Source organism: Paralichthys olivaceus, chromosome 15, assembly GCF_024713975.1.
Source record: "Paralichthys olivaceus isolate ysfri-2021 chromosome 15, ASM2471397v2, whole genome shotgun sequence".
Lineage (NCBI taxonomy): Eukaryota > Metazoa > Chordata > Actinopteri > Pleuronectiformes > Paralichthyidae > Paralichthys > Paralichthys olivaceus.
The window spans coordinates 21,602,813-21,629,711 of NC_091107.1; the positions used below are offsets into that span (position 1 = coordinate 21,602,813).

The window sequence follows — 26,899 nt, forward strand, 5'->3', positions numbered from 1 at the left end:
CATGGGTTAGAGCCTGAGCAGGGGCCCAGTCTGCCTCCATGCCAGTCCAATATACACTCACCGAGACAATGGCACTGTGAAATGAAAATGCAAGAAAAAAAATGTGATCCCCAGTCGATGATCATCATTAACCAAACAGCTAGCAGGAGGCTAAGTGCATAAATCAATTTGCCTTTTTTTTTAAAATACACTCATGTAACTTAAAATGTTTTCTTTAAACCTTTCTTTAAACAACCACACGTTTGGATCTGTTGGTCTGTCTTATTGTATCACCAAACAAATGTTAAACACAGTGAAGAACAGTTAGCTGCTCACCTTTGTGTTCGGTGTGGTTTGTTTAGGGAAGTGGTTCTCTAATGGGGGTAGTCATTCGGATTAGTTAGTCGGATTCACTAATTCAAATTATCATATGATGATAAATATTTTTATTACATGTCTAATATCTTTCTTGGACATTTCTCATACATTTTCAATGTGTGGTTCTTTCATGTAACTAAAGTAAAGTGTAAAAAAAATAGGTAATGGCAAATTATTCCAAGGGATAACTGGTCCCTGGAATATTTTTATCTTGTAGGGGATCCTTGGCTGAGAAGGAAACTGGAGAAGCTCTGATCGAGGCTGTTTTAAATTTTATTTACTGTCACTCAAATCACTGGACTGTGCCCTCCTCAGAATTTGAGTGTCCAAGCTTAGGTGTGGACTGTGGTTTGAATTAAAGCAGACCAATCACAGGATTTTAGAATGTGTTGATTCCTTTAAGTTGCTCTCTTAACCAATAATGTGACTCACGGCCAGTTATTCTTCAAAACATCTTTCGCACGCCAAAGAGCATAAATATGCATCTATGATAGTTAAACATCTGACATACACGACTCATTGTCAACTACCAAAGATTGATGTGTAGAATCTGAACATTCCTGACACTAGCACAAACACAAGCTTCCCCTACTGATTCAACTGGGGGGCACCCTGTCATTAATTAAAAAAACATAAATATTTAAGTATAAGTGGAATTATGTCACAATGACATGTTGGGGCTAAAACATAGCACAGATTCAGATCAGAAAATGCTTGAAATCCTTGACAACACCTCTGCAGCCAAAACTACTGGACCTGGACCTGAGAATAATGATGCATCTATTGCTCTTCTGTCCGTCCTGGGAGAGGGATCCCTCATGTGTCTATGTTTTTTCCCCTGTTGAGGGTTAAGGGCAGAGGATGATGCACCTTGTTAAATCCTATGAGACAAATTGTTATTTGTCAATATGGGCTATACAATTGATTGATTGATTGAAATATTACACCAGAAACCTGCTTACACGTTTTATGTAACTTACTGCCAAGAGTCTTTATCATAATGATTTGACAGGGACATCATTTTAGGAGTTCCCCTGGGTCTCCTCTCATTCTCCACTCAAAGATATTGAGTAACAAAAATGGATAGTATTTGGATGAAAGGGGCAGAATCTAGATAAACAGTGTGAATGGAATAGGCAGGCTGAGAACAGAGATCACTGTGGTGAAGTCCAGCTCTTTGGGGCACAAATATTCATGTCCAGCCAAACCTTTGATTCTCAGTCGACCCTCTGTACCCTCTCCTCAGATTTCATGGCAGCGTTCAGTCACCCTGGCCATTAGGGCAGCAGCTTTCCTCCAAGTGGAAGTGTTCCATAATTTTGCCATGTACTACACACAGCAGTGCAGTATGGGCCATTGCACAGTGTATCTGAGGGACCTTATATGAGTGACATTCCCTATAAAAGGCAGATGTTAACAATGTAGGTGACACTGTGAAGCCTAGCGCTGCCACTGGACCATATCCCATCCACTTAAAGATCTTTTTTTGATCTCTTGCAGAACCATGTGCGTATGTTCAGCATGTCCTTTAGGGAAAGTCATGGAGCTGCCTCACTATTAACAGGACAGTGAGGACAGGAGGTTTGGAAAAGGAAGAAGACAAGCGTTTTTGTCATCGTTGGTTTTAAACACTGTGAGTTGTAAAAGTAGTGATACTTTTAGAAGTGATAGTTTTATTAATGATACGAGCAGCAATGGAACAAGAACCAATTAGTTAAATTAGTAGTAGTCTTTATTTTAAAATGAATGATGATGATAAGCATCAACATGGCGTCACTTCTCATCACAGACGGCCAGAGAAAAGCATTTGCCCAGAATATTTGCCACTGCTGTGTTCAGCTGCGTCGTTAAAGCTCCGGCTGCATCCGATTTTCATTTCTGCTTTTTTTTCATAATTCATATTTCATAGTAGATTTTGAAGTAACTGTTTTAAGGTTAACATTACTGTGGGTGAATGTTTGGGTAAGGTTAGGTTAGGATTAGTTTGGGCAACTATAGGTCTCAAGGATATTTCAAAGAAATGTCATCTGAAGCCATGAATATACCTCTCTGAGGGTGTGTGCGTGTGTGTGTGTGTGCGTGTGTGTGTCAAACCATGTAAATTGTCTTGTAAAGTCCATCATATCATTTTCATATTCCTGGACCTATTTGTCACATTCTTTTAATTTCCTGAACAAAACAAAAGAGCCGTCACATTATGTCAAAATAATCCAGTGAAGTCTTAAAGCAGAAACAAGTTTTGTATAAAAGCTTTGTATAAAATATCAGCAGCAGATATTTGGGGGGTTGGGTAGTGGTTGATTACATTACAACCTTTCCTTTGGGTGGTAGAGAGGTATTCTGGGAAATGATTACACCAACTGAGGTAAACATAGAGGAAACAAGTTAGTGGCTGCACCACAAGAAGGGCTTGTAGAGATGCAGTAAAATGATGATCAGTGCTCCTTGATGCACACAGTTTACAGATAAACAATCAGTGGTGGAGTGATGTAGAAGTAGGTATGCTCTTAATTTATGCCAGATTATTTTAGATAAAGATAAATATTGCATATTATTGAAACGTGAGACTACTCTATATTGTGTTTTGCCAGAAATTGTAGTATTTGTACATTGTCCTTTAATATCTGATGCAGATGCAGATTTTGCATCAGTACAGGCCCACAGACGTGATGGGTGAGAGATGATCAAGCATTTTGAGTCAACTATTTCTTATTCCATCCACACATGGAAGTTATTGTCTCATCTATTCTATAATATTTCTGGACAAATATTGCAGTTTGAATAAACAAATATGACTTATGACATATATAAACAACTCCACTGCATATTATTATCATCAATTATCAAGGTTCTGCCATTAAAAAGTGCTCACCATGGTTGACATCTTCACTAGAGACAGAATCTGTCACCATCAGCATCCTCTCTGACAGGGGTGGGGGATGGAGCCTGCACCGGTGCGGGCGCTGAACTCCCATCACTACCTGAGCTGGTGGCTAGCAGCATCAAGGTAGCAGCATAAGGTTGTTTCTGCTGAAAATGTTTGTTTGGGTAGTTCATGTCTTGTTTGAATTTCATTGAAATCAGTATTTTGCTGCATTTTTAATGGGATGGGCAAAACTCCTCATATCTAAACCTAACAACCCAACCAACAAAGACAACGAGTACTAACCAATCAGAGGCAGAGTAAGGCAGATGGTGCTTTCACTGCCGTTGCAGGACACTGTTGAATGATGCACACCAAAAGGCAATTTAGAAGTAGATATGCTGAATATTGTATACCTGCACTACACCACTGTACACAATTAATAATATAACACTTAAGATTGTCTCTCTCTCTTTCTTTCTGTCTCCTCAGACATCCACTGTTCCCCCTGCTGGCGTTGTTGTTTGAGAAATGTGAGCAGGCCACACAGGGATCTGAATGCATCACGTCTGCCAGCTTTGATGTGGACATAGAAAACTTTGTGCACCAGCAGGAGCGAGAACACAAGCCCTTCTTCAGCGAAGATCCAGAGCTCGACAACTTGGTGAGCCAACTCATGTGACAAAGCCGGCAATGACAGAGCTGCAGATATTTCTGTTTGCAGTGCATCCCGTCACCACTGCTCCTAGTCATCCCCTCCTCTTTCATGTAATCCTACACTTCCCCTTGTACTACACCTAGCAGTGATTGAGAGGAGGAAGTTGATCATGCTCACTGAGGAAAGATGAGGAGGAGGAGCTACCATCAGAGAGAGACAAAGATGGAGATGAGGAAAAAAAGAGAAAAGAGTGCACTTTTGCTATTACAGTATTGGGATGGCAGGCTGACAAGTGCTGAACAGTCAATTAACCCTGCATCTGTATGTTTTATGAGGCACTGGGTGTGGGCATCCCTCCCAGAGGGCACTAACTCTTCCACAGGGCAGTAATGTTACACTGGGCTTGACTGGATGTGAGGGTGCAAGAGTTACTGGTCCCTTGATTAGGCGAGCGCAGTTTAATTAGCTGATTTATCTCCTCCTTGGCCCGAGCACTTTCCTGTCCACTCTGTTGACCTTGAGTGGTGACTTTGAGGGAGTGCACCACAGAGTTCCTGCAGAGTGGAGAAAAGCCAGGCTATAGATGGTCAGATAACTGCAGAAGAGGAAATACAAAATTATATTGATGCATATCATTCCTGATATCACGCACAATCTAGGTTCGACAGATGTCAAATCAAAAGCGGAAAATCTAAATTATGTCACATTTGTATTTTTTCATTCAGAATGCATAACATTTTCCTTTGGTGTTGGTATTTCTTTTTATTAATACATGTCAGGAAATAAACCTGGTCCCAAGCTGTTTCCTAGCAACACCACTCAACGAAATGGTCTGTTAAATATCAGACAATTGACCATCAGTGTCATCTAACTCTAATATTATAAAAGGTCCTCTCTGACCCCTGCTACTGCATTCATTCGTTTTATTGGAAAATGTCAGAGCAGAGTAATAATTCCATTGTGGCAGTGGAGGATTTTCCTCAACAGCTTCAGGGCTGTCCCCCTCAAAAACTTTAAGGCTATGTGTTCTTAAATCCTGATGCCCGACTGTGTCTGAATCCCCTCCTGGAACACTGTTTTAAATGAAATACTGAATCCCTGTAATTAGGAGAAATAGTTTGTCATGAAAACAGTCCAATTAAAACGGATTATTAATCACAGAATGTTATTTGTATTTCCCCTGCCCTGGAGTTTTGTTCATGCTTTACTTTCCTTATTGCTTTCACTTTACTTTGCAGGTTAAGTGTATTGAGGGACTCACTATTAAACAAATAGTTTGTTTTATCGTGCTGATTTCAAAATGGAAAGTCTTGTTCCCTGCTGTGCTAGTAATGCTTAATGTACAGTAAAACCTTAAATGAACATGATGGCAGTGATGAGGCTTAGCGAATAGCTATGTAAGTAGCTTTTACTTTAGAGTTTACAAAAAGATCACAACGGACTTTTGGGAACAAAACAATATTTTACAAGGAAACTGCATCTCACAATAATCACTTACAGAGGAAGTCTGTGGGACACAGGTGACAGATCAGAATATTTTTTAGACCCAGAAAAACAGATGACATACTGAGTTAAAAGAAAGGGGAGGATTGGAATATGTCAAACGTCCAGACTGTCTTTGGCTTTTTGGATCACTCCTGTAGTACATTTCATTTGAATATGAAAGATAGATCATTTAAATTTAAGGTTCAGTGTGAAGGATACAGTGAAAACTAGTGGTCAAGTTGCATGTTGCAGCTGAATACCCCTCACCTCACCCTCCCCGTCCAAATAGGAAAGAGAACCTGTGGAAACCTTCAGTTGTCATAAAAACTCAAAAAGGTTTAGTTTGTCCAGTCTGAGCTACTGTAAAAAATATGGCAGCCTCCATAGAGAGGACCCGCTCCAGATGTAAATATAAAGAATTTGTAAAGAATATGTAAGATTTAGGTGAAGGGAATCTATTCACAGAAATATAATATGTAATAATATTAGCGATGTTTTCACCAGTGTGTGAAAACATCACTAGGATTATTTTATATTCAATTTCAGCCAGTCGATCCTTTTCACCAAAATCTCACACACTGAACTTTTAATGCATTGAACAGACACAACCGTAAACTCTACATAACATTTCATCAACCTCATTATCATGTTACCATGGGAAATATTTTATTTGTTTCATCACTGAAGCCAACAAAACCATTATTACTGACAGACTGGAGAAGCACCAAGTTTGACCTCACAGCATTCCATATTAGATGCTTGTACTGATTTCTGGCTTTTGGAGTATGAAGGATGAAAGGATTACAACCCACCCCTCTGATAATTTTGCAATCTATATGCATCTGTGGAATAAACATTAAAGATGAATGTCACTCCCTGCTCATCAATAAAAGACATCACTTCCTCTCATCACATCTCACTCAAACTGACTGTAAACACCTCAGAATGCTTTTCCAGTCGGCTTTTCCTGACAGTCTGGTTTTGAAATTTTGTTTCACTTATTTTAACATTGTGTTTTCTGCAAAATCACTCAGAATTCACTTCTATTATTAACACTATAGCTACCCCTCAAATTTCACCTCAATTAGAAACTAGTTTTTGTTATCTATATTTTGTAAAAGTAGAAACATAACTGAAACATATATTCAGTTATTTCCAATTTTTAAATAGCATTGTTATTTGATGGATACAAATTTACAGTATTAAGATGGTTTAATGTGTTTTTCTCTTTTCCCTTTTAAAAATTGTAAAACTAACCAAATGATTGAAATATTTATACATTTTTTGTGGAAAATCCATTAAAATCCCTTGATTGTTTTTGTTTTCAAAATGCCCTTAGAATTCCATTAAAGACATTTTAATCATCCATACATGGGCAAATTGAAGTATTTTTTAAAAATGTTAGTAAAACAGTAAAGGATGCAGTTTTGTATTCTGTTGTGAATGTGTTGAGTGTCATGCTTTGTTTCCTTCAGATGGTAAAGGCCATTCAGGTGTTGAGGATCCACCTCTTGGAACTAGAGAAGGTCAATGAGCTCTGTAAGGATTTCTGCAACCGTTACATCACCTGCCTGAAGACCAAGATGCACAGTGACAACCTCCTCCGTAATGACTTGGGAGGACCCTATTCCCCAACACACACCAGTCTCAGCATGCAGCAGGTCAGTCAGACTGTGTGGACTCTACTGTTCCTTCATGGTATCCCTTTCTGAGCAGCACTGCCCAAGAGCCCAATCTTGTCACTAGGTGGATTTTGTTGTTGGGAATTTTTCCAGTCACAAACAGTAGTGCTACATGTTTGCTCACTAGTGTCTCTCTGTGATCCCCCCAGGAACTAATTCAGACCTCCTCTCCATCCATGACCTCTGTCTCCAGCTCTGTTAACCCTTCAGGGATTGTGGTGCCCACCGGGGGTCTGCAACAGGGCAATGTCGCCATGACTACCATAAACTCTCAACTGGTTTCAGGTAAGCATGAAATCACACACGCATACATTAAAACACCATGACCTGACACTTACACCTTCAAGATTCAAATTGTCTTAATATTCAATTCAAATTTATTTGTATTGCGCCAAATCATAATACACATGATCCCGAGGCAATTGTAAGTACAATGTCAGTGAATATTCCGAGTACTTCATTCCTTTGAAATCTTTTACATTCATGGTAGTTGCGTTGGTTCAGGGTGTTCTGGCCTGACAGTCAATTCACACAGACTGTGGAGATCTCAATTTTCCATTATCACACTTGCTTAACAATTTTTGCACCCCTCCAGTATTATAAGCATATATATTATAATATGTTATGATCACCTTTATACATATTAGTTGTTAAGTCTCTCAACTCTTCCTTTTTCCAATAGATAATATTTGATACGTGCTTTTCCATGCTCAAAACTGTAGTAATTAAAAAAGAAAACAAAGATTCATATTGTTTTTGACAGGGGGATGCATAGAATATTGAAACAGCGTTTTGTAGTTATTTTATTACTAGAGGATAAATGATCGCTACCAGTTTGTATTGTGCATATATTTTGCTCTGCTGAAGTTTCCATTCACTGATATACAAGTGGTTTTGATTTATATAATGTCCTTCTTCTACACATGCCTCCTGGAATGTGAGGTCCCTTAAGGATCTATTGTGGGACTACTTTTGTTTTTCTTGTTGTATGCTCTTAACGGGTCTCATTTTCCAGAGATTTGACATAAAATGTGTTCAGGTGTGTCACAAATATTTTACAATTTAACTAAGCTATATATCGAGAGAGATTTTTCTATTTGGCCATTCTTTCACTCTTCTTTGCCAGTCACAGTTCATCTATCATTCATAATTCAAAATGCTGATGCTCAACTCTTGCCAAATGATAAATCATTTTAACATAATTTATTAGAAATCAACCATACATTATTTAACTTAATAATCTTGATACATTAATATTCTTCTTCTTTATTAAGTGATTATTTTTGCAAATGTTATCACTTTTCTGTTTTCTTTTTTATCTTTTATAAATAAAAAAGAAATTACTATTATAATGGATGGATGGATGGATGGATAATTATCAATATTCTCACCTCATATCAAGACCAACACATCCATGCGGCCTGATATGGGTGCAAGTGCATTTGCTATTTAGATAATGTGGGTGCTGGTGGGGAGAATGTCGACTGCAAAAGGACTTTGCACTGATCATACCAGACAAACTGACACATGAGACAAGAAATATTTAAAGCAATGTTTCAGTTTGAAAGTAACACCAATTAGTATCATGATTTCTCATGAATAATCCATAATGTGAAATAAAGTATATATTAAACAATAATGAGCTTGGCTAGCATCTTGGTTCACTCCAGCCAAGTACACAGCTTTTTGAAAGGATGTGAAACATTAAACTGCTATTACATAAAATGTTAATCTTCTGCTATACTGGCAGATTTTTTGTGTTCTTGTGTATCAGAGAGCCATGGTATGTTTCTGTCAGTGAGTGCTTGGCTGGTAGGTTCTTATGATGTCAAGCCTCTACAGTGGAATGTTAATCCTGTCCCCCGGAAATCCCTTTTAACCCAAAATAAATCAATGTCTCTGCCTTTGATCACTACACATTGAAGAGCTCAAACAGACTGTGATAAGAGTGTCTTGATCAAGGCTAATTAACCCAGGAGCAAAAACACCCTCGCCTCTTCTTCTTTTTCCTGGGTTAAGGGGAACTAATGCACCTTGAATTTAATCATTTAGTCTCTTGTTTGCCTTGTTTTTGTTTGCGGGGCTGACAGGAAGTTAATAAGGCTCTGGTGGTAGAGCGGGATGTGGCTGCCAGTAGCTGCCGAAGCCACTTGATACTCATGATGGCAAATTATCCCCTCAGGTGGGACCCTGTACCAGCCGGTTGCCATGGTGACATCACAAGGGCAAGTGTTAACGCAGGCACTGCCACCAGGAACCATCCAGATCCAGAACTCACAGGTAACGCTGCTGGGCTGCTGATGCTCAGGCCGACACCCCCCCTCCCTGTGCCCTCATCACCCACTGTCTCAATTTGTTCTTATTAAACGGGGCCTCTCTACATCTCACAGAATGCCCCTGGGCGCCTTTTCATTCGCTCTGTCTGAACATGACCCCCTGCTGAGACACAAAATGGAAATTGTTTATTCCCATGTTGTGCAGGGCGCTGACATGATCCTGTCAGGTACGGCGGCAGATGACGGATGTCATTAACTCACGACTAACCTTGTTTATAGATCAAATATTTTTAAAGATGTGATTTTCGCTGATGCAAGAAATGAAAAAGGATAGTTGCCACAGACCAATCCGAATCCTAGATTTTGCATCTAATTGGTAGACAACCTTTTTGACTCTTCAGGAGAGTAAAGTATTATGGGTGGGAAATATTATGTATGCCACCATTTTATCTCCTTTCTGTGAGGGTTTAGAACAGTCAACCCCACATGAATGCCTGGAATTGGATTTTTTATGACACAAGGACACATTTGTGGTTTGAATATTTCCTTTCTTTCGTGTTTTTAACACTCGCTGGGTCTTTACCTCTTTATGAGCAAGAGGTTGTGGAGATGAATGAGCCTCATACCTGTTTCAACTAATCAAATTCATTATTTAGAGCTACTGTACATCATTCAAATGGAGAGACTGAAACACAGTTAGTCAACTTCAAAAGGCAAACAGGGGTTCACATTCCCCCCAATAAATGAAAAATGGAAATTTGGCTCAATCCCAGATGTTTGAATGCCCAGTCATCCCTCCTTTGTCTATTTGTCTCTGAACAGTGTTACTGTGAAGTGACCAGATTATCATTATCATCCACCCATCCCTCCATCCATCCCTCCATCCATCCACCCATCCATTTAGACTCAGCCACTGTATGAAAAACATCTATGTATTTTTTAGCTTTACATCCTGGTTGTGGATGGTGGTGGTGGATCATGATGGCAGCTGATCATGGACTATGATCACAACAAGACTGCTTACATTTACTTATGTATAAATACTTTAGACATTTACACGTTTTTTCCCTTGTTAAACGTTTTTTGGGGAGGGTTAAGGACAGAGGATATCACACCTTGTTAAGCCCTATGAGACAAATTCTGATTTGTGAATATGGGCGATACAAAATTGTATCGATTGATTGACATCCCAATATAATTAATTTACTGTGCTACATCTCTGTGTGATGAGTTAATCTGATGTGTGTGTCCCATAGTGAATCCTCCCAACTGAAGAACTTTTTAAACCATTCTGTAACTTCACTGTACCGTCTGGTGGTTGGGGGTCAGCTTTTTTTTTTTTACATCAAGCTAGGAGAGGAGTGTTTGTACAAAGACCCTCCCTCCCCTGAGAGACTGCATCAAGAGCAGAAACCTTCATCTGAAAGTGGAGAACCTGAGGCACTTGAGACCTTGTTTAGCTCACAGGATCTTTTCGGAGTCAGAATGTCTTTGTTTTGCTGTTTACAACGGAAGCACAAGGATTCTGACCTGGATAATTGTTGCTGGCTCATTAAAAGACAGTCACAACACAGGACGGAGACACCACAATGAAAGCTGAAGACACAGGCAGACTAAATATTTTGTGTGAAAGTTGGTTAAAACATACAAAACACAAGAATTCCATTATTAAGTGAAATGCCTGGGATTGGTTATTGCCCTGGCAAATTATCTCAGATGGAAAAGTAGAGAAATCACTATTTACATTGTATAACGTAGTGGTCTTTAATGTTTGCAGTATGTTTACTACAAACATTGATGTTATTGGAAATGTTCAGATTAACATGAGCATCTAAATACTCCTGAGCAGGGTGTGTGGCGTTATTGAATATAAGAGACCAGGTTTTTATTGAGCCACACAACGGACTGGCAATGCACTATTAAAATATGCAACAGAGGATAATGAATTAAATTCAAAGGGAAAACCAATTTTCCTTTTAAATTGAATTCTGCTCTTCAGAGTTGTGCAAAACGAGGCAGAAAATGAAGTTGTAACTAGTTTTTGAACCACACAAGAAATAACAAAATTAGAAATCAGAATAACTAATTAAATTTAGTTTGAATTTAAATACATTTTTAAAATGCCATTTTACAACCGCTGCCTTTAGTCTTTTTCTAGACAGTTCAGACTTTGTGTATCCACTAGAGAAGCACCAGGCTACATAGATTAACCTGAGAGGCCAGTATTTGTCTGCCTTGGTACTTGCTTATAGATATGAATAAAAAAGTGCGCCTGGAGAGCGTCTCAGTTTCAGGCAGGTAATTCTTTGCTTGACAGTTAGAGGGGGCCTTGGTGAATAGCCGCGACCCAGTCGAGGCCGAATCTTACATGCAGGCTGGGAATTGAACACCGCCCCGTCAGTACTTTGCCGACAAGCCCGGAGTAATCACACTCCCGAGCTTGGGGTCGCCAATTAATTCAACCTTGCTTTTCCCCCGGAACACCCATGCTCCCAGGGCTGAGAGGGGGGGCTGAGAGAGGGGGGGGGCTGAGAGGAGGGGGATCCACATGACACCCAGCTGCAGAGTAATGAGTCTTGTTCTGTGTAGGGAGGATGACGGTGGATCTGAGTGGGTGTGAATGTGCATTTATGGGCATTGTATGTGTGAAGGGGTCCGTTATTTATTTATTCAGGCATGCTTTTGTCCGGCATGATTATACACATGAAATTTTCATAAGCATTTTAGCCCCATTCAGAAAAAAAAGCCCTGTTAGTGCCTGGTGCAATGACAATGACAGATTAAAATGACTGGCTCATATGATAAATTCATATTAGATATTACATATTTATGAATATGCAGGCATTAAAAGATAGTGTGTGTGTGTGTGTGTGTGTGTTTTGATGTATAGTTCTTTGCACATAGTGTCACACAGGGTTTGCTAATGGTTGCTATTGAGGGCTCATTGTGTTTCATATTATCTGCCTCAGAGCCCACACTTTATCTCTACAGTGAATTGAGCACACACATATCGTAGCATGGTGCACACACACACACACACACACACACACACACACACATATACAGTACACACGTGTCTTTTTTTTCATTTAGTGCATTGACTTACAGTCTTTCTCTGGGGACTTCACTATCTCTTAAACCTAAGTAATTCATGCTTCACCTTAGCTTTTGTGTTAACCTTAACTTACCTTCAATTAACCAAAACTATTCACATTTCAATGTCTTATATCAGACAGACTGGTGGAGATCTTTCAGATCACAGATCAGCACAACTGCTGAGAGGATGTTGAAAATCTAAGTTGCATATTCTATATTTGTCTAATTTTAACGATAACTAAAACATTTAAAGTCCAGCTTTTGAATTCTTTCTGACCCCAACATGTCTGTCACTCAGTCAGAGTCCAGACTAATATATGCTTTCACTTAAAAGAAGCTAAAATAATTTCTGCTGTTTTTAACAAAAATAAAATTTGTGCTGAAGTCTATTTTGAGTGCCAGATTAAGCCACATTTGATGCCTAATGAGAAACCTTAGAGGATGGTGTATGTGGAGTCAAAGCAGTGTTCCTGTAATGAAGGAAGATGTCAAACAGTGAAACAGTGTGGATCACTGATGTGTTTTCAGAGCAGTGGCAGGTCTATGGCACAGGGGACTATCAGGATTTTGATCTGTACACCTGTTATTTGGATAACTATATTGTCGGTTTGGGTCCTTGTATGGGATTTACTGATAATTAGAAATATCACTAAATACCGTTAACTTATTATTTTCAATGCCGTCTTATCTTTACCCATTTATCCTAGAACATCAAAGTTATTTTCTTACCTTAACTTACCCTTGCCTGTAACAATAGGAATATACCCTGAACACCATCACAACCCTAAACCCTAAAGATAGCACTCTAATAAGTCAGCCCTTACAAGTATGGCTCAGCCAGACCAAGCACACACACACACACACACACACACACATCCAAATGGAAGACAAAGACAGCCGATACCCTAAGATGTGTTCGTCCTTCAGCACTCACTCTCCAAACAATAACATCAGAGTAATGATTTCCCACTGATGACAAAGATTGTCAATTCAAAAAACTAAGTCAAACACTATCACACTTTTTAGCAGCTCCTCGCTAATTCAGCTCCAAACTCTGAAATCTAAACTTTTGACCTTGGGGCTTCCCTGACCCTCCAGCCTTTTCAACTTGGTGAAGCACTAAAGAGATCACTGATCCGGCTGTGTTTCCATGTGGTCAAGGGTTCTATTTTTTTATATTTTAAGTATAATTACTCAAACTCAGTTACCATGGTGACACTTGAGGAGGTGTTTCTGCCCTTGCTACAGAAAAGAAGATAAGGTAATTTGTAGTCTCCCTTTGTTTCTGTGGCAACAATAACTAAGCCCCGGCATCCGCTCCTTTCTTCTTTGCTTTTCTTCCCGTCTCCCCCCTTCCTGGTGTTGTAAAGCTAAACGTGGACCTGTCGTCCCTGTTGGACAGCGAAGACAAGAAGTCCAAGAATAAGAGGGGGGTCCTGCCCAAACACGCCACCAATATCATGCGGTCCTGGCTCTTTCAGCATCTCATGGTGAGGCAGAGTCTGTGTGTGTGTGTGTGTGTGTGTGTGTGTATGTGTTTGCATTATTCTGAAAAGACTGAGACGCTGTTCTCCTTTCTTTCAGCACCCATACCCGACAGAAGATGAGAAAAGGCAGATTGCTGCACAAACAAATCTAACCCTTCTGCAAGTGAACAACTGGTAAGGTTCTGAATGTTAGTGTCACAACAGCCATGACAAAACGACACCACTTTATGCCGTTGCAGTGGAAAAATGAGTCGTTGCTTTGCTTAAATTGAACCTTTGATATAATGGAGCGCCTCAGCACATTCCTGGCACCGTGGCGCCATCTTCTGGTCATATATCTGTAGTACACCAAATTTGTTTTCGAAATACAATGATAGTTTTAATTGTACCTTTGTACACAAGTCAGATAAGCAGAGTTTGCTACTTTATATTGAAAACGTTCTGTATTTAGTGGGAGTGAATATTAAATTATACAAATAATATATTGTATGTATAGGGTCCATTCTTTAAGATAGAACTATATTTGCATTCAGTTTTTCTTCTGTTCTGTCCTGTTCCAAAATGTTTTTACCTTTTACTGATTCTAATAATCTATATTAATCCATGTCTTCTATGCTCTAGGTTCATCAATGCTCGTCGTCGCATCCTCCAGCCCATGCTGGACGCCAGTAACCCAGACCCTTCTCCTAAAGCGAAGAAGATGAAGTCCCAGCACCGTCCCACACAGCGCTTCTGGCCTGACTCCATTGTGGCTGGAGTTCTGCAGACGCACAGATCTCAATCAGGAAACAACTCAGACAGTACGCCAACACCAAACATTTTTTCTACGTGTAATTTATACACACCGATATAAGATTGAGGATTTCATGTTGTATGTTCAAATCTGAACCACTAGGTGCCACTGTTGTCACTTCCTTGTTATGTGAGAATACGTGGAGGCAAAAGTCAAGAACAAAGAGAATCAGATTATTGTAAAAAACAAGCATTTGTCCTGCAGGAATCCTGAGCCATGTCTCAGCCTGTGTTGGAAACTGTGTGGAGTCCAACTCTGTTGAGTTAGAAAAAAGCAATAGCGGTAAATAGCATCACCCATGGCAACAGACTCTCGTTTTTCATGTCAAGGCCCAGAGAAGAATATAGATTTTAGTTGCTGGGTGTAATTTATTATCTGCTGTCTGTGCTGTAGCTGTTTCAGTAATGTGGAGAAGCAAAGCTTTCTCCAAACCAAATTACTTCACTGTCATAAATTTAACTGAACCAATTTATGAGCATATTTGTGGTAAACTTTAAATGAAAGCTCTGCTTCTAGGTAATAATAAACCACATTTCATTTATAGTCAAGTTGTTTATTCAGTGTAAGAAATTTCCAATACAATTTTTCCAGTCACGTATCCTCATATGATAAAATACCTCCAGTGAAACTTAAAGTAAAATTGTCTCCATTCTTACAGTCACAAGCCTTTATTAGGTAATCAGAAGGGTCCCACATTAAGTCATATGGCAACACACAGAATGGATTTATATTTATCACCCCATCCTAACCCCCCCACCTCCTCTGTTCCCCTGCCTCCCCTTTAGACCCGCTGAGTCTGGACAGCCTCCAGTCCCTGTCCTCAGACTCAGCCACCCTGGCCATGCAGCAAGCCATGCTGGGAGCTGACGACTCCATGGACGGCACCGAAGAGGATGAAGAGGAGGAGGAGGAAGAGGAGGAGGAGGAGGAGGAAGGAATGGAGGAGGAAGAAGAGGAGGAGGATGGGGAGGAAGAAAACGATAGGGGGAGGCCAATGTCCGGCGGAGGACGGGCGAGGAGAGATCTGAGCATGGAGCACAGAGAGGAACTGGAGTAGAGGATCAGGGACAGAGACACTGTGAATTTTGGTCACAGTTGTCTACTTAACACAGTCTCATTCAAACTCAAACTAGGACGACTCTAATGCTTAGTGACACGAGAGGATTTAAGGGCGTTACATGTTTTCTCCTCTTTCATCAGAGACTCTTGTGCAGAGCCTAATCAGACACAGTGACCATGATCATGAGTATAGAGAATGAATATTAGTTCAATGATTAATATGTGTTGTTTCATTTTAGGACCATATGCTCTTATGCAGTGACGCCAGAAGGTTTGGATAGTTGCACATTTTTTACTCGACAGCTCCTGTTATTTATGGAAGGAAATGACAGAGAGACTGTCAGTTTGAAATTGAAGATACTTTTCCCTGTTTTACTGCCCCAGTAATAACAAAAATAACACATGCATCAATAGACAAATCTTCATTTGCTGTGTGTTTAAACTATTACTTAACTGAATGGCAAAAATATTTTAGCACCATGGCACAAAAAGGGCTGCAGTTTTTTTAAGGAAACCGTTTATGACTGAAAGTATAACATTTTCATCTGACAGTCCACAACTGAACTTTGCAGTTCATGTGTCATTTCCCTTCCTAAAATAAAAGTGAGGCAGAAGAGGACACTAAAAAAGACGATGTAATGCAGGAGTGCAAAATATCCACAGAAATGACTGTGTATGGGACATCAATAGAACATTCACGCCTTTTAAGTGACTCAGGTTGAACAACACTCATCCAACAAATTTTTCCTCCCTCATGAGGAAACACTTGACTCATCGCCCCAGCAAATCTTTTTCGGGCAGGACTTTTGGAACAATCTTTATTTTTGTCTTCTAACATGAGCAAAAAAAAAAGAAACCTGTAGTAAACCAGTGTATTCTGACTGCACATGTAGTATGTATATTGGATTTTTCATATGTTTGCATTCTGCTGTTGAAGGTTTGCATATTTATTCTGTTTTTTTCCTGCGTGGCCTCAGAGGGAAGCTAAAGGAACAACTCGACAACGACAGTTTCTTCTGCGCACATTGTAGGTTATTGCAAACTTTAAAAAAAAAATGTAGTGGCCGCACACGACTTCAACCATCAACTGTCAGATTTGCTTGTGTACGTTTTGTGACCCCGGGCGATTCCGTCACAAAATAAGAGCATGACAAGCCCTGCAAGTCACCACAAGACTGCATCTGCCGCATCTCATCATCAGGAGGAATCACGCTAAGATGGCCAATGACTTTGGAATCAGACAGCGCCAGCGTCGTTTACTGACTTTTTCACAGAAGAAGACGAGAAAGAGAAATTAAAAAGAAAAAAAACAAACAACTCAGTTGTGACATCTCTTTCAATTTTATGTGAAGGATTTTGAAGAAACTGTGAACCAATTTCAGCTCTTTGTTTTGTACTAAAACAGAAAAATGGAGTCACTCGTTTCTAATGTGAAGATGTCTAGAGAAACAAAAACATGTTATATTGAATGTTCTGATTGTTCATTGTGACGTATGTTGCTCATTGATGTTCCTTTCTCGGTTGCTTTTTTTAAAATGGATCTTCCAGAACAAGTGACAGACAATAGGAAATATTTCTATTTCATTTGTAAACTTTGTTGTCATAATCTATTGTGTTTCAATAGACCAATTTTAATAATTAAACATGTAAAGGTACTGATTTTGACTTCTGAACATTCTACATATGTTACGTCTCACAAACAGCAAATACGCAGTTTGATTCATGCGAGTAGAGAAGAATGCAACAAAACAATAAAAGCCCAAACAGTTCTCTGCTTCACATACCTTAGTGTGTATGTGTGTGACACTTCTGAACCCGCTCATGTCCTAATTTATTCCAACACATTTCCAGATTACAGAGTTCCCACTCTAAATATTGGTCTAACATCCCACATTTTCCTGTCACATGGGTACTCTCCCACCCACTGGTTATCACTCTATCCTGTGATTTAACTCGGCGGAAGACGCCCACCCAACCGCTCTCCCACCTTTTCAGCCGACTGACACAAAAGAACCCAGCAGAGCTCCTGACCGCAGGGGTTTCCTCTTTTGAAATGTGGATTCTTGCTCCCGCAGAATAAATGTTAATCACTGCTGTGGGTGTTTGCTGCACACGCCACATTGCATTGTTTCTGCGCAGCTTGTACGCTTGTATGTAATTGCATCCTTGCGTTGCTTTCTGCCCCACCCCCACCCGTTTTCTGAAAAGGTCAAACTTAAATTTGCGTATAAAATTTCTGTTAGAGTGCACCTCTGCTTCTTTGCTCTCCCTCCAGGCAACAATTTCTTGTCGGAGGAGGCATTTTAAGTGCAGTGGCCATGCAGGTCCTCAAGATAAGGTATTAGGTGTATGTGGGCAACACGTGACGATGGTTAGAGACTTGTTAACACCATGAAGAGGCACTGCTCAAAGCGCTTAAGTTTTCTTATGGGAGGAGACTCAGCCATATTTAGAGAAGTGAGGTTATGGGCAGGACAACTTCTTCTGTAATTATTACTGGACTTAATGTGGAGCAGGTCCAATGTGCAGAACAGCCAGTGGCCCCAGCTGAGCAGTGAAACACCATGTTGGACAAGCAGTGGTATAAATGTAAATATGATAATGTATTCCATACAGTAGCTAAGGTGGGTGTTTTAATTTATCATGGGATGGCATCAGCTCCAGCAGCAGTGCTGCTCATGAATCATTTACCATTGTATTATTTTTTTTTATATATACAGAGTCAGGTTGTTTCCCGTATACCGTGGTTCACTTCAGGCTAGCAGGGGTCAAAGTTCATGAATACAACACGTCAGAATGCAAAGACAGACCGCTGCATTAAATCATTTAAATATGACAGTGTGTAACCTAAGCAAAGCATGGAGCGTGGTGTCCATGGTCAGGACATCCCAGGAAGCACCTTCACTCTCCACAATGCTGATGAGACACTGTTGAGTGAGCTGATGAAAACTAAGGCTGAACACACTAAGGTGTAAAGGCCACTGTATACAAGCCTGTAAACAGCTAGTTCATTTGAGGCAAATAAAAACAAGTGGGAAAGGTTGGTAGCAGCTGCTGTCATGGTAGAAGAGGTTTTGCGGCATCTACCTGCTAAGTCCACAAATGTCTGTCTGTATGTCTCTCTGTCTGTCTATGTATGTGGAACACACATCTTGCAAATCCAATTTGGTACGATTTGTACACATGGCACTTTCAATATTAATAAAAATGTAATTAAGAGGCGACCAGCGCTCTGTTAGCAGTCAGTGGGGCGGGCAGTGTGCTGACAGTCAGTCTGTACCCAGTTGACTGTGTCTTTTTCTACGTCCTTGGATAAACATCAGGGGTCGGCAACTGGGTCAAACCGTGAGTCAAAAGTGCCACCAGATCATTTAGATTTTTTAATGACTCTTTTTTTAAACTCTTTTTATTCCATCATATTGTCGACTAACACAGATATTCACAGCTGTCACGCGTGCTGATCTCTGCCATGGCAACTAGCAATTTGTCTGCAAAGTAAAAGAATAGTGTTTGTTTTGTTGCTGTAATGCTTAAATTGAGCTAAATTACAGAGCTTGTATTTTGAAATTTGACTTCGGTCTGAAGATTGTGTCAGTACAGACCTGAAAAAGCTGACATGCAATGTAGAAAATAACACCAGCTGAGTAAATGATTCAAACTTTTATATGAGCGACACACATGGTAAAACAAATTCAGTTTCATTTTCATCAAAAACATTGACATGGACACACGATGCAGATAAACCAGGTTGGATGAACACAAACTGACTCTGCACAATAAACTGTTTATAAAAAGCTCTGCTAATAAGAAAGTGACAGGATATTGTTGAACTGTTTGAGGAGGACTCACTAATGATAAGGAATCATTCTATAGCTCCAGAGCATCACCACAGGCCAAGCAAACCGCCCATTCAAGCAAGGAGGTTTAAAACGGGCACTGCACTAGTCTCCTTAATTCATAACATTAAATATAATTTCATGGGATGCCTTGCATTTGTCTGATATATAGAATAGAATAGAATAGAATCTGAGAGAAGGCAGTTCTTCTCATTCCGTCCAGTTCGTCAGGTTTTTCTCTCGAACACATTCACTGCATGTTGTAGAGCACAGTGTTTAGCAGCAGTTCTGGGGCTGAAGTGAAGTATAAATAGCTGCAGAATGACAGAGGCTGAAAAAGCCACTGACGATGGTTCGCTTGTTTGAAGTGGGACACAGCCACCGTGCTTCACAGCATGGATACACCAAAGAAACATACACATGCATACACACACCCACAACTGCACAGCTTTGTGTTGAGTACTGGAGGTCTGCTGCAGTCAGTGCAATCTGGGCGCCTACATGGTCCCAGATGTCTTCTCTGTAATTATAGCCAGGCCCGGCTCGGCCTGGTCCAGCCCAGATCCAACCTCTCATTTACTGCGGCCCTCCCTGAATACTTAAGGTGCTTTCCAACACTGGGCAGGCCTTTACAGGAATTCTGTGGATCTGAAACTTATTTTTCTGTTAGAGAAAGCTGGAAGACTTCAGGTAAGGTGCTCATCATAAGCTGCAAATATTTATTTGGAATGATGTTAATAATATTTCTGATCAAACTTCATCTTAATTCACTACAGGAGAGGTTGGTTTTTTTTGTTTTGCTGGGACTTTAAGGGCATTTCTGCTTTATTTTATATCACATTCAGAGAGGACTGACAGGGGAGATAAGAAAGAGAAAGGGCAAGCATCGACATGTGACAAAAGTCATAAGTCTGATTGGATTCACAGTGCTGAGAGCACACCAATTCTTCTGTTTCTACTTGACTGTGTCAGAAAAATAAACCTTTTTTCTTATCACCGCGCAGGTGTTCAAAATGTCCATCGCCCAGGCAGCGGCCAAGGCCATGCTATCTGATGCCCTGCTCCAGGACGGCTCTGGGATGAACCGGTTCAGCCACCTGGAGCTGGAGCTTCCTCTGGACAAGGTCATCAAATTTGTGTCTGTCGGCCTTCCACTGATGCTGGTGTGCATGGCGTTTGCCCGCGAGATCTCCCTGGGTGAGCAACTCCCTGTCTCCATCCTGTTTTTTAAACTATGTTCGGACCTTTGTTTTGTTTTGTTTTTTGCCCCTAATTATCCTCTATATTCATGAGAGCTTATTTTCTATTCCGTGCTTGTGCTTTGTGCTGGTTCTGCACAAAGTGTCCTATGTATAGTAATTGTGTCCTGCTTGTCCTTGAATCACTTAGTATTTATTTGCTAAACTGTACTGAGTTCAGCTTGTGATGAGGAGGGATATCACACATACTAATATCAACATATCACCACTATGCTCCGTGGTAGCTTATTCAAAGTGAACTGAAAGATCTGGACAAAAATCATGAACCAGAAAAGGAAAACTCAGATTGAATGTGTTTGATTTCAGATCAGAGTCAAAAGTCCAGGCTCGTGTTTATGCCTGTGCTCTCAAACAGCAGGTTTGCTATTTTTATCTTTGCACACGGAAACACATCTCAACCTTTAAAAGTCTAACATTAACACAACTAAATTTTAAGAGTAAAAACAATTAGAGCCAAAGACCTTCACAACACAACAGAAAACAGAATGGCAATTTTGATGCAGTTTGACAGATGGAAAATTCTGAAAACACAAAATCACAATTGGCTTGAGACTCCATTCAGCTGTTTATTTTCAACAGATTTAAACCATAGAGCAAAATGACTTTTTGGAATGGGATTCTGTGTTTTTACATGAAACAATCATCGCAGGCCGTCTGCCCATGGTCATTCAAAGAACACAAAAAGCACAACGGACAGCCAGAAGGAATCTGTTGCAGAGGAGGCTGACTCCCTTGACTTTACACCAAACGTCATTTCTCCAAGGCTGGTCTGCAATCAGCCCTGATGCTAATTGCCACGCGGGATGATTGAGAGCAGCGTTCACTAACGCTGGCACACTGTAATTACAAGGAGAAGCTCTTCCGTGGCAGCTCCCCTCTATTTCAGTCAAATAAGAGGATATGTTGATTAACCGTGGTGGGTGGGGGTAGAACATGTCATGGTGCTGATGTACGCGGGTCGACTGATGGAACTTGGCGGCCTATCTGTCGGCTTGTCAGTTGCACAACGGCACTTGATTGCGCTGCTGTCTGGAGTCGGGTTTACTTGCACCTGGACTCGCAGCCAAGAATTCTTGTACAAAGCACAAATGAGGGGATGATCTGCCAGTGTTGACTGGGGAGTGTGAGCAGGAGATAGGAGCAGAGGCAGAAATATTAGGCCCTGCTCGCTTTGCCAAATGGCTCACTGGGGCTGGGAGCAGAAGGGGAGAACATTTCACAAGTTTTCTTGGTAAGGTGTGTGATCTTGTTTTCTTTCTTTTTCATATATATAATTTGGGATGACTTGTTAACACGTGCGCCCACACATGCTCTCACAAGCAATCTGGAGAAATAGATTTCCATAGTTAGCTACATGAGAACATACAGTGGTGTCAGTTTTTATCACAGCAGTCATCAGTTATTCCTCAGCAAGTGTAACTCCTGTAATGGTGGTGTGCAACAAAATGGAAGACTAAACTCTTGGGAAGAACTAAAAACACAAGACCAGTCAGTAACATGATTCTATCTCATTCTCTAGACACACACAAATAGTTTTTAATCTCTGTAAAACAACATTTCTGTATTCTGTTTGGTATTAACATTTCATTTTGACAATTGAAAGCAAACTCTATGAATCGCTCCAACACGGTTCCTTTTGGTTTGTAGGCCTCATAGCTTCAGGACATTTTTTAATGCTGTGACATTATTTCATTAAGTGGCTGCGAGTAATCGATGATGATGAACCACCTCGGTTTGACCATTTGTTTAGCATCTGTCCTCTGCCTTGTCCTCACCGTGTTAGCCTATAATAAAATCTGTTTCTGTGGGCGCGTCAGTACATGTGATTGATGGCCTCAAATGTGTTTGTACAGTGCATCTTGAATATCTGGCACACAGAATAACATCAAATCAAATGCATCACACACGAAGGCCAATTTCCATGTATTGATTTGTACAGCTCTTTTTTCATAACCTGTTTCTTACCATGTTCATAATGATGAGACTAATGGAAGTATTAAACTTAACTTTAGCTTACATAACTCGATTTTAGGTGTTACTATGAATATGTTAAAATGTGGCTTATTAATTAAACTCACATACATGGACATGGAGCATGTAACGGCTGCCTATATTGAGGTGGACTGGCACAAGCAATTCCACACTAACCATAAATTAGTGGCAGCAGGTTTGTACTTAGAGGGAGCAGGGACGATGTGGAAGGCGCTCGAGAAAAATAGAAACTCCATGTTTCTCTGGTAAGGCTGTGCAGAAGGAGGGGCACACCCTTGGTGCGTTGCCTCCCAAGCTCTATGTTTAAGGGTGGAGAACCCTAAGTAAATGACAGATGGGTGCGGCACACAGATTCAAGTGGTCGGACTATATGTGGTAATGTCAAGGTGAAGTAAATATACGGTGGAGGAGCCCAATTTTGGAGTCGCCCCGGGTTTTTGAAATGCCAGGCTGCCATTTGAAATCATATGATTTCTCCTGAGCAAATCTGTTGCAACGAAAGGAAAAAGGCACACGTCTGACCATGGACCTCAAAGTGCTGAGCACTTTGCATGCATGTGTGAGTGAGTGCATGCGCGCATGCATGTGAGATATCAAGGTCTTAGGCATTGCTTATAGGCACATTGATGAAGCAGGATCAAAGCAGGCTGCAGAAACTGATTCCCCCCACATGAGCAGATTATGTTACAGATCAACATGTGTTTATTCTGCAGGGCCCCAGATCAGCTGTTTCCCTCCGAGCAATTTCACCATCAAGCAGGCCAGCTACGTCGACACGTACTGCTGGGACTCTCTCATGCATCATGAGTTTGACAGCGAAGGGAACTTCGAGGAGCGCTCTCTCTGGGTTCACAAAGTAAGTTAGGAGACTTCGCCTTTTCTCGACTTATTATTCTCACCTATAAGTGAGTGACAAATTGACAAATACAGAAATATTGTTATGCTGTTATTTGCAAGACCTCAGTTGAATGTGAGGGCCCTTTAATTAGAAGCTGAGGACCGCACACACTCACATTATAGCTCTAAATCAGGACTCGTGTTAACTCATCCCTAACGGTGACTTGTGGAGCCACTGTTCGTGTGACTCAGCTTATTCTCTTCCACTTTGTGTTTTGTTTCTCCCCATCTGCATCTCCTCTTCATCACCCTTTTCTCTCTTTATCCGACCAGATGTTCCCTTACTCCCTTCTGGCCATGGCGGTGCTGATGTACCTGCCAGCTCTGATCTGGCGCCAGCTCGTCATGCCCACACTGAGCTCAGACCTGCTCTTCATAATTGACGAACTAGACAAGTCATACAACCGTTCGATCCGACTGGCCCAGAGCATTCTAGATATGCGGCAGAACACCAAGAACCCCCTCACATTTCAGGCTGAGCTGCAGAGGTAAGAGGCCGCTGACTGTTGGCTTCTAGCATGAATATTCATTGCACTTGACTTTATATCTGTTCCAAATTAAATGCAACACATTAACCAGTTTTTATGTTTATGTTTTGAAAAGCCTAATCCTATGAGTGCTGATTCGCCCCCAAACAAGAATATGCCTCGTTTAATGATTCCCATAGTGAAACTGGGTCATTGCAGTTGTAAATAACTATGATCTGTCAGTAAGAAATATTGCCCAAAGATCACAGATGAGATTTTATGCTGTCGGTTTAAATCTGCTGATAAACTGGGATATGTGGTCTGGGAAAGTGACGGGTATTGTTTTCCTCTCCCTTTACAGCTATCTTTGATATATTCTTCTTTTAAAATCAAAGTGTGTCAGTGAGGATTGTTGTGGCTGCTGTGGTGGATGAATGCAGCTCCTAGCAGCCAGAAGTAGACTGCTGCGGTGGGGTTGGGAGGCCCCCAGTTTGGAAATGTGTTAAGTTCTATGAACATGAATGAGAACATGGGGCTGAGTTTCCTCTCCTTCTCCGATCGCAGGGCCAAGAAGAAGCGATACTTTGAGTACCCTCTACTGGAGAGATACATGCAGTGCAAGCAGAACTCCTACTTCCTCGTTAGCATGCTTTTCTTGCGGGGATTCCTCCTCCTGACCTTCATGACCGCTGCCTGTCTCTACTTGGCCTACTTCCACCTCTCCGCCTTCCTGCAGGACGAGTTCAGCTGCTTTGTCCGCACGGGCATGCTGCGTGACCAGAACTGGGTTCCGGAGCTGGTTCAGTGTAAAATGATTGGCCAGCTGGTCTTTCAGGTGATAAGTGTGGCCAATGGCGCAATTTACGTCCTGTTGGCTCCCATTGTTCTTTTCAGCTTGATCCGGCTCTTCGTTTGGGACACCACCTTCATCTCCATCTATGAGGTGCTTCCAGCTCTGGATATCATCAACCGCCGTCGGCTTGGCTGCCCGCTGAATGACCTCAATGTCCTTCTGCTGTTCCTGCGTGCCAACGTAGTGCACTTGAAGTCTTATGGAAAAGTGAGGGCATTGTGTTCACTGGCGCCGCCACAGGTGGGCAACACCACAGCAGGGCAAGGCTTACATGCAATGTTAACCCAAGAAGAGATAGAGGAACGTGAAGAGGCTGCGTTGGAGCTGGCAGAGGAGGTGCAGGAGGCCAAGGAGGAGGGGAAATTCAACTTAGTGGATATCATGACTATTCTGGGAGCAGCACAAGGACGAGTGGTAAACTGCAGCGAGAAGAGGCCTCTCGTGGAGGAGAATATGAGTCTGGGTACCGTAACACTAATCTACACACTCAAACGCATTCTGCTAGTGGCTATTTTTGTCTTCATCATTTGGGATGTACAGAAAATTATTAAGTGAGCTCCACAATACAGATACAGGCTCAGAACATGAATAAAAAGTGCTTTGAATATAACTGAATGCAGAATCATTTCATATGGATGTCGATCTGAGGAAACAGTTTGAGAAACATTTGGAACAGTAGGCAGTGAATCAAAATACAGCTGCTTGGTTAAATTGTTTCCCTGTTTTGTTTCTAACTGTTTTGCTTTTGTTCTTTCTTTTTTCAAATCAAACTGATAACTGAAACTCGCCTATATTTCTAAAAGAGTCTTTTAAAACCACTGGCTGACGTAGAAGAGATAGATATGTGGTACTTCCGAGCCCTAACTGCCCTCTCTGTCTCTTCACAGAGCCAAACCACCAGGGGTACCATGAGTTGAAGGAGACAGCACCATTTAGTCATTACTAGGCCTCCTATGGACTGAATCAATGTGATAACAGTGAGGGGGGGTTGGCACACAGTAGATTTTCAAGAGTACTGTACACAAAGACTGCTGACACCATTCATGGGTTTTTGCCATCTGGAGACAAAAAAAAGCCTCTTTTAGAATTACAGGGCAATAGTTCTGGCTGGAAATGTCAGTGGATTTGTCATTTTTAAGCAGCTGCAGATCTGTAGCTGCCACAGACATTTCCTTCTGTCTGGATTTTAAGAAGCCAAGGAACCATGCAAGTGAAATGACTATTATCATCATAGTGCAAGAAGACAGACTGGTAAATCTCAACTAAGGCTGACCCCACAGTAACTAACTATATGTCACCATGACTTTCTTATCATGTGCATCTGTGTGTTCTGAAAATATACAATATACTGTATATATCAGTCAAGTCATGTTTTATGGATTCTATCAGCAGTAACATCCTGCAACTTATATTTAATGAACTTAAGGTAAAATGAACGAATATTGTAATAACATACTCACTTTTTGCTTTCTTCTATTTTTATTTACTTTTATATGAGATGAAAAGAATCTTTATGTATTATTTGTACTTTTGAATAAATGAAGGTGTAATTACTGCAGTTTCCTTCGTCATTACATCGAAGTTAAAAGTAAAACTATGTGAATTAGATTTACAAAGTAGAATTTTTGTCGAACAAGCTTCCAGTGCAGCACATCAGAAAGTCAAACTGAACGATCCCTGTAAGGACAGCCGAGAGCCACTTGTCTTTTTAGTGCCTTTATTTTTAGTACGTCATTTCAGAGTTGGGTGGACTGAACAGTGTCTGAGTGCAGACGTGTCACATACAAAAGGTAGAAACCACATGAACATAGTCTCATCAAGGCTATAATCAATGACTGA

At 40.8% G+C, this 26,899-nt stretch overlaps 1 protein-coding gene across 8 annotated transcripts in view; it reads left to right on the forward strand.

The window, feature by feature from the left end:
* pknox2 (pbx/knotted 1 homeobox 2) overlaps window positions 1-26,613 on the forward strand; it is a 91,965-nt gene extending 65,352 nt beyond the window's left edge. For 5 of the 8 annotated variants that reach the window (XM_020085439.2, XM_020085441.2, XM_069539881.1 and 2 more), the window contains 8 exons: window positions 3,713-3,884; window positions 6,839-7,024; window positions 7,195-7,330; window positions 9,228-9,325; window positions 13,788-13,907; window positions 14,002-14,078; window positions 14,526-14,704; window positions 15,483-17,570. In XM_020085439.2, coding sequence (XP_019940998.1) covers window positions 3,713-3,884; window positions 6,839-7,024; window positions 7,195-7,330; window positions 9,228-9,325; window positions 13,788-13,907; window positions 14,002-14,078; window positions 14,526-14,704; window positions 15,483-15,754 — 1,240 coding nt within the window. In that variant the 3' untranslated portion in view covers window positions 15,755-17,570. The other 3 variants (XM_069539884.1, XM_020085592.2, XM_020085590.2) reach the window with 3 other exon arrangements.
* Window positions 26,614-26,899: the final 286 nt, after the last annotated feature.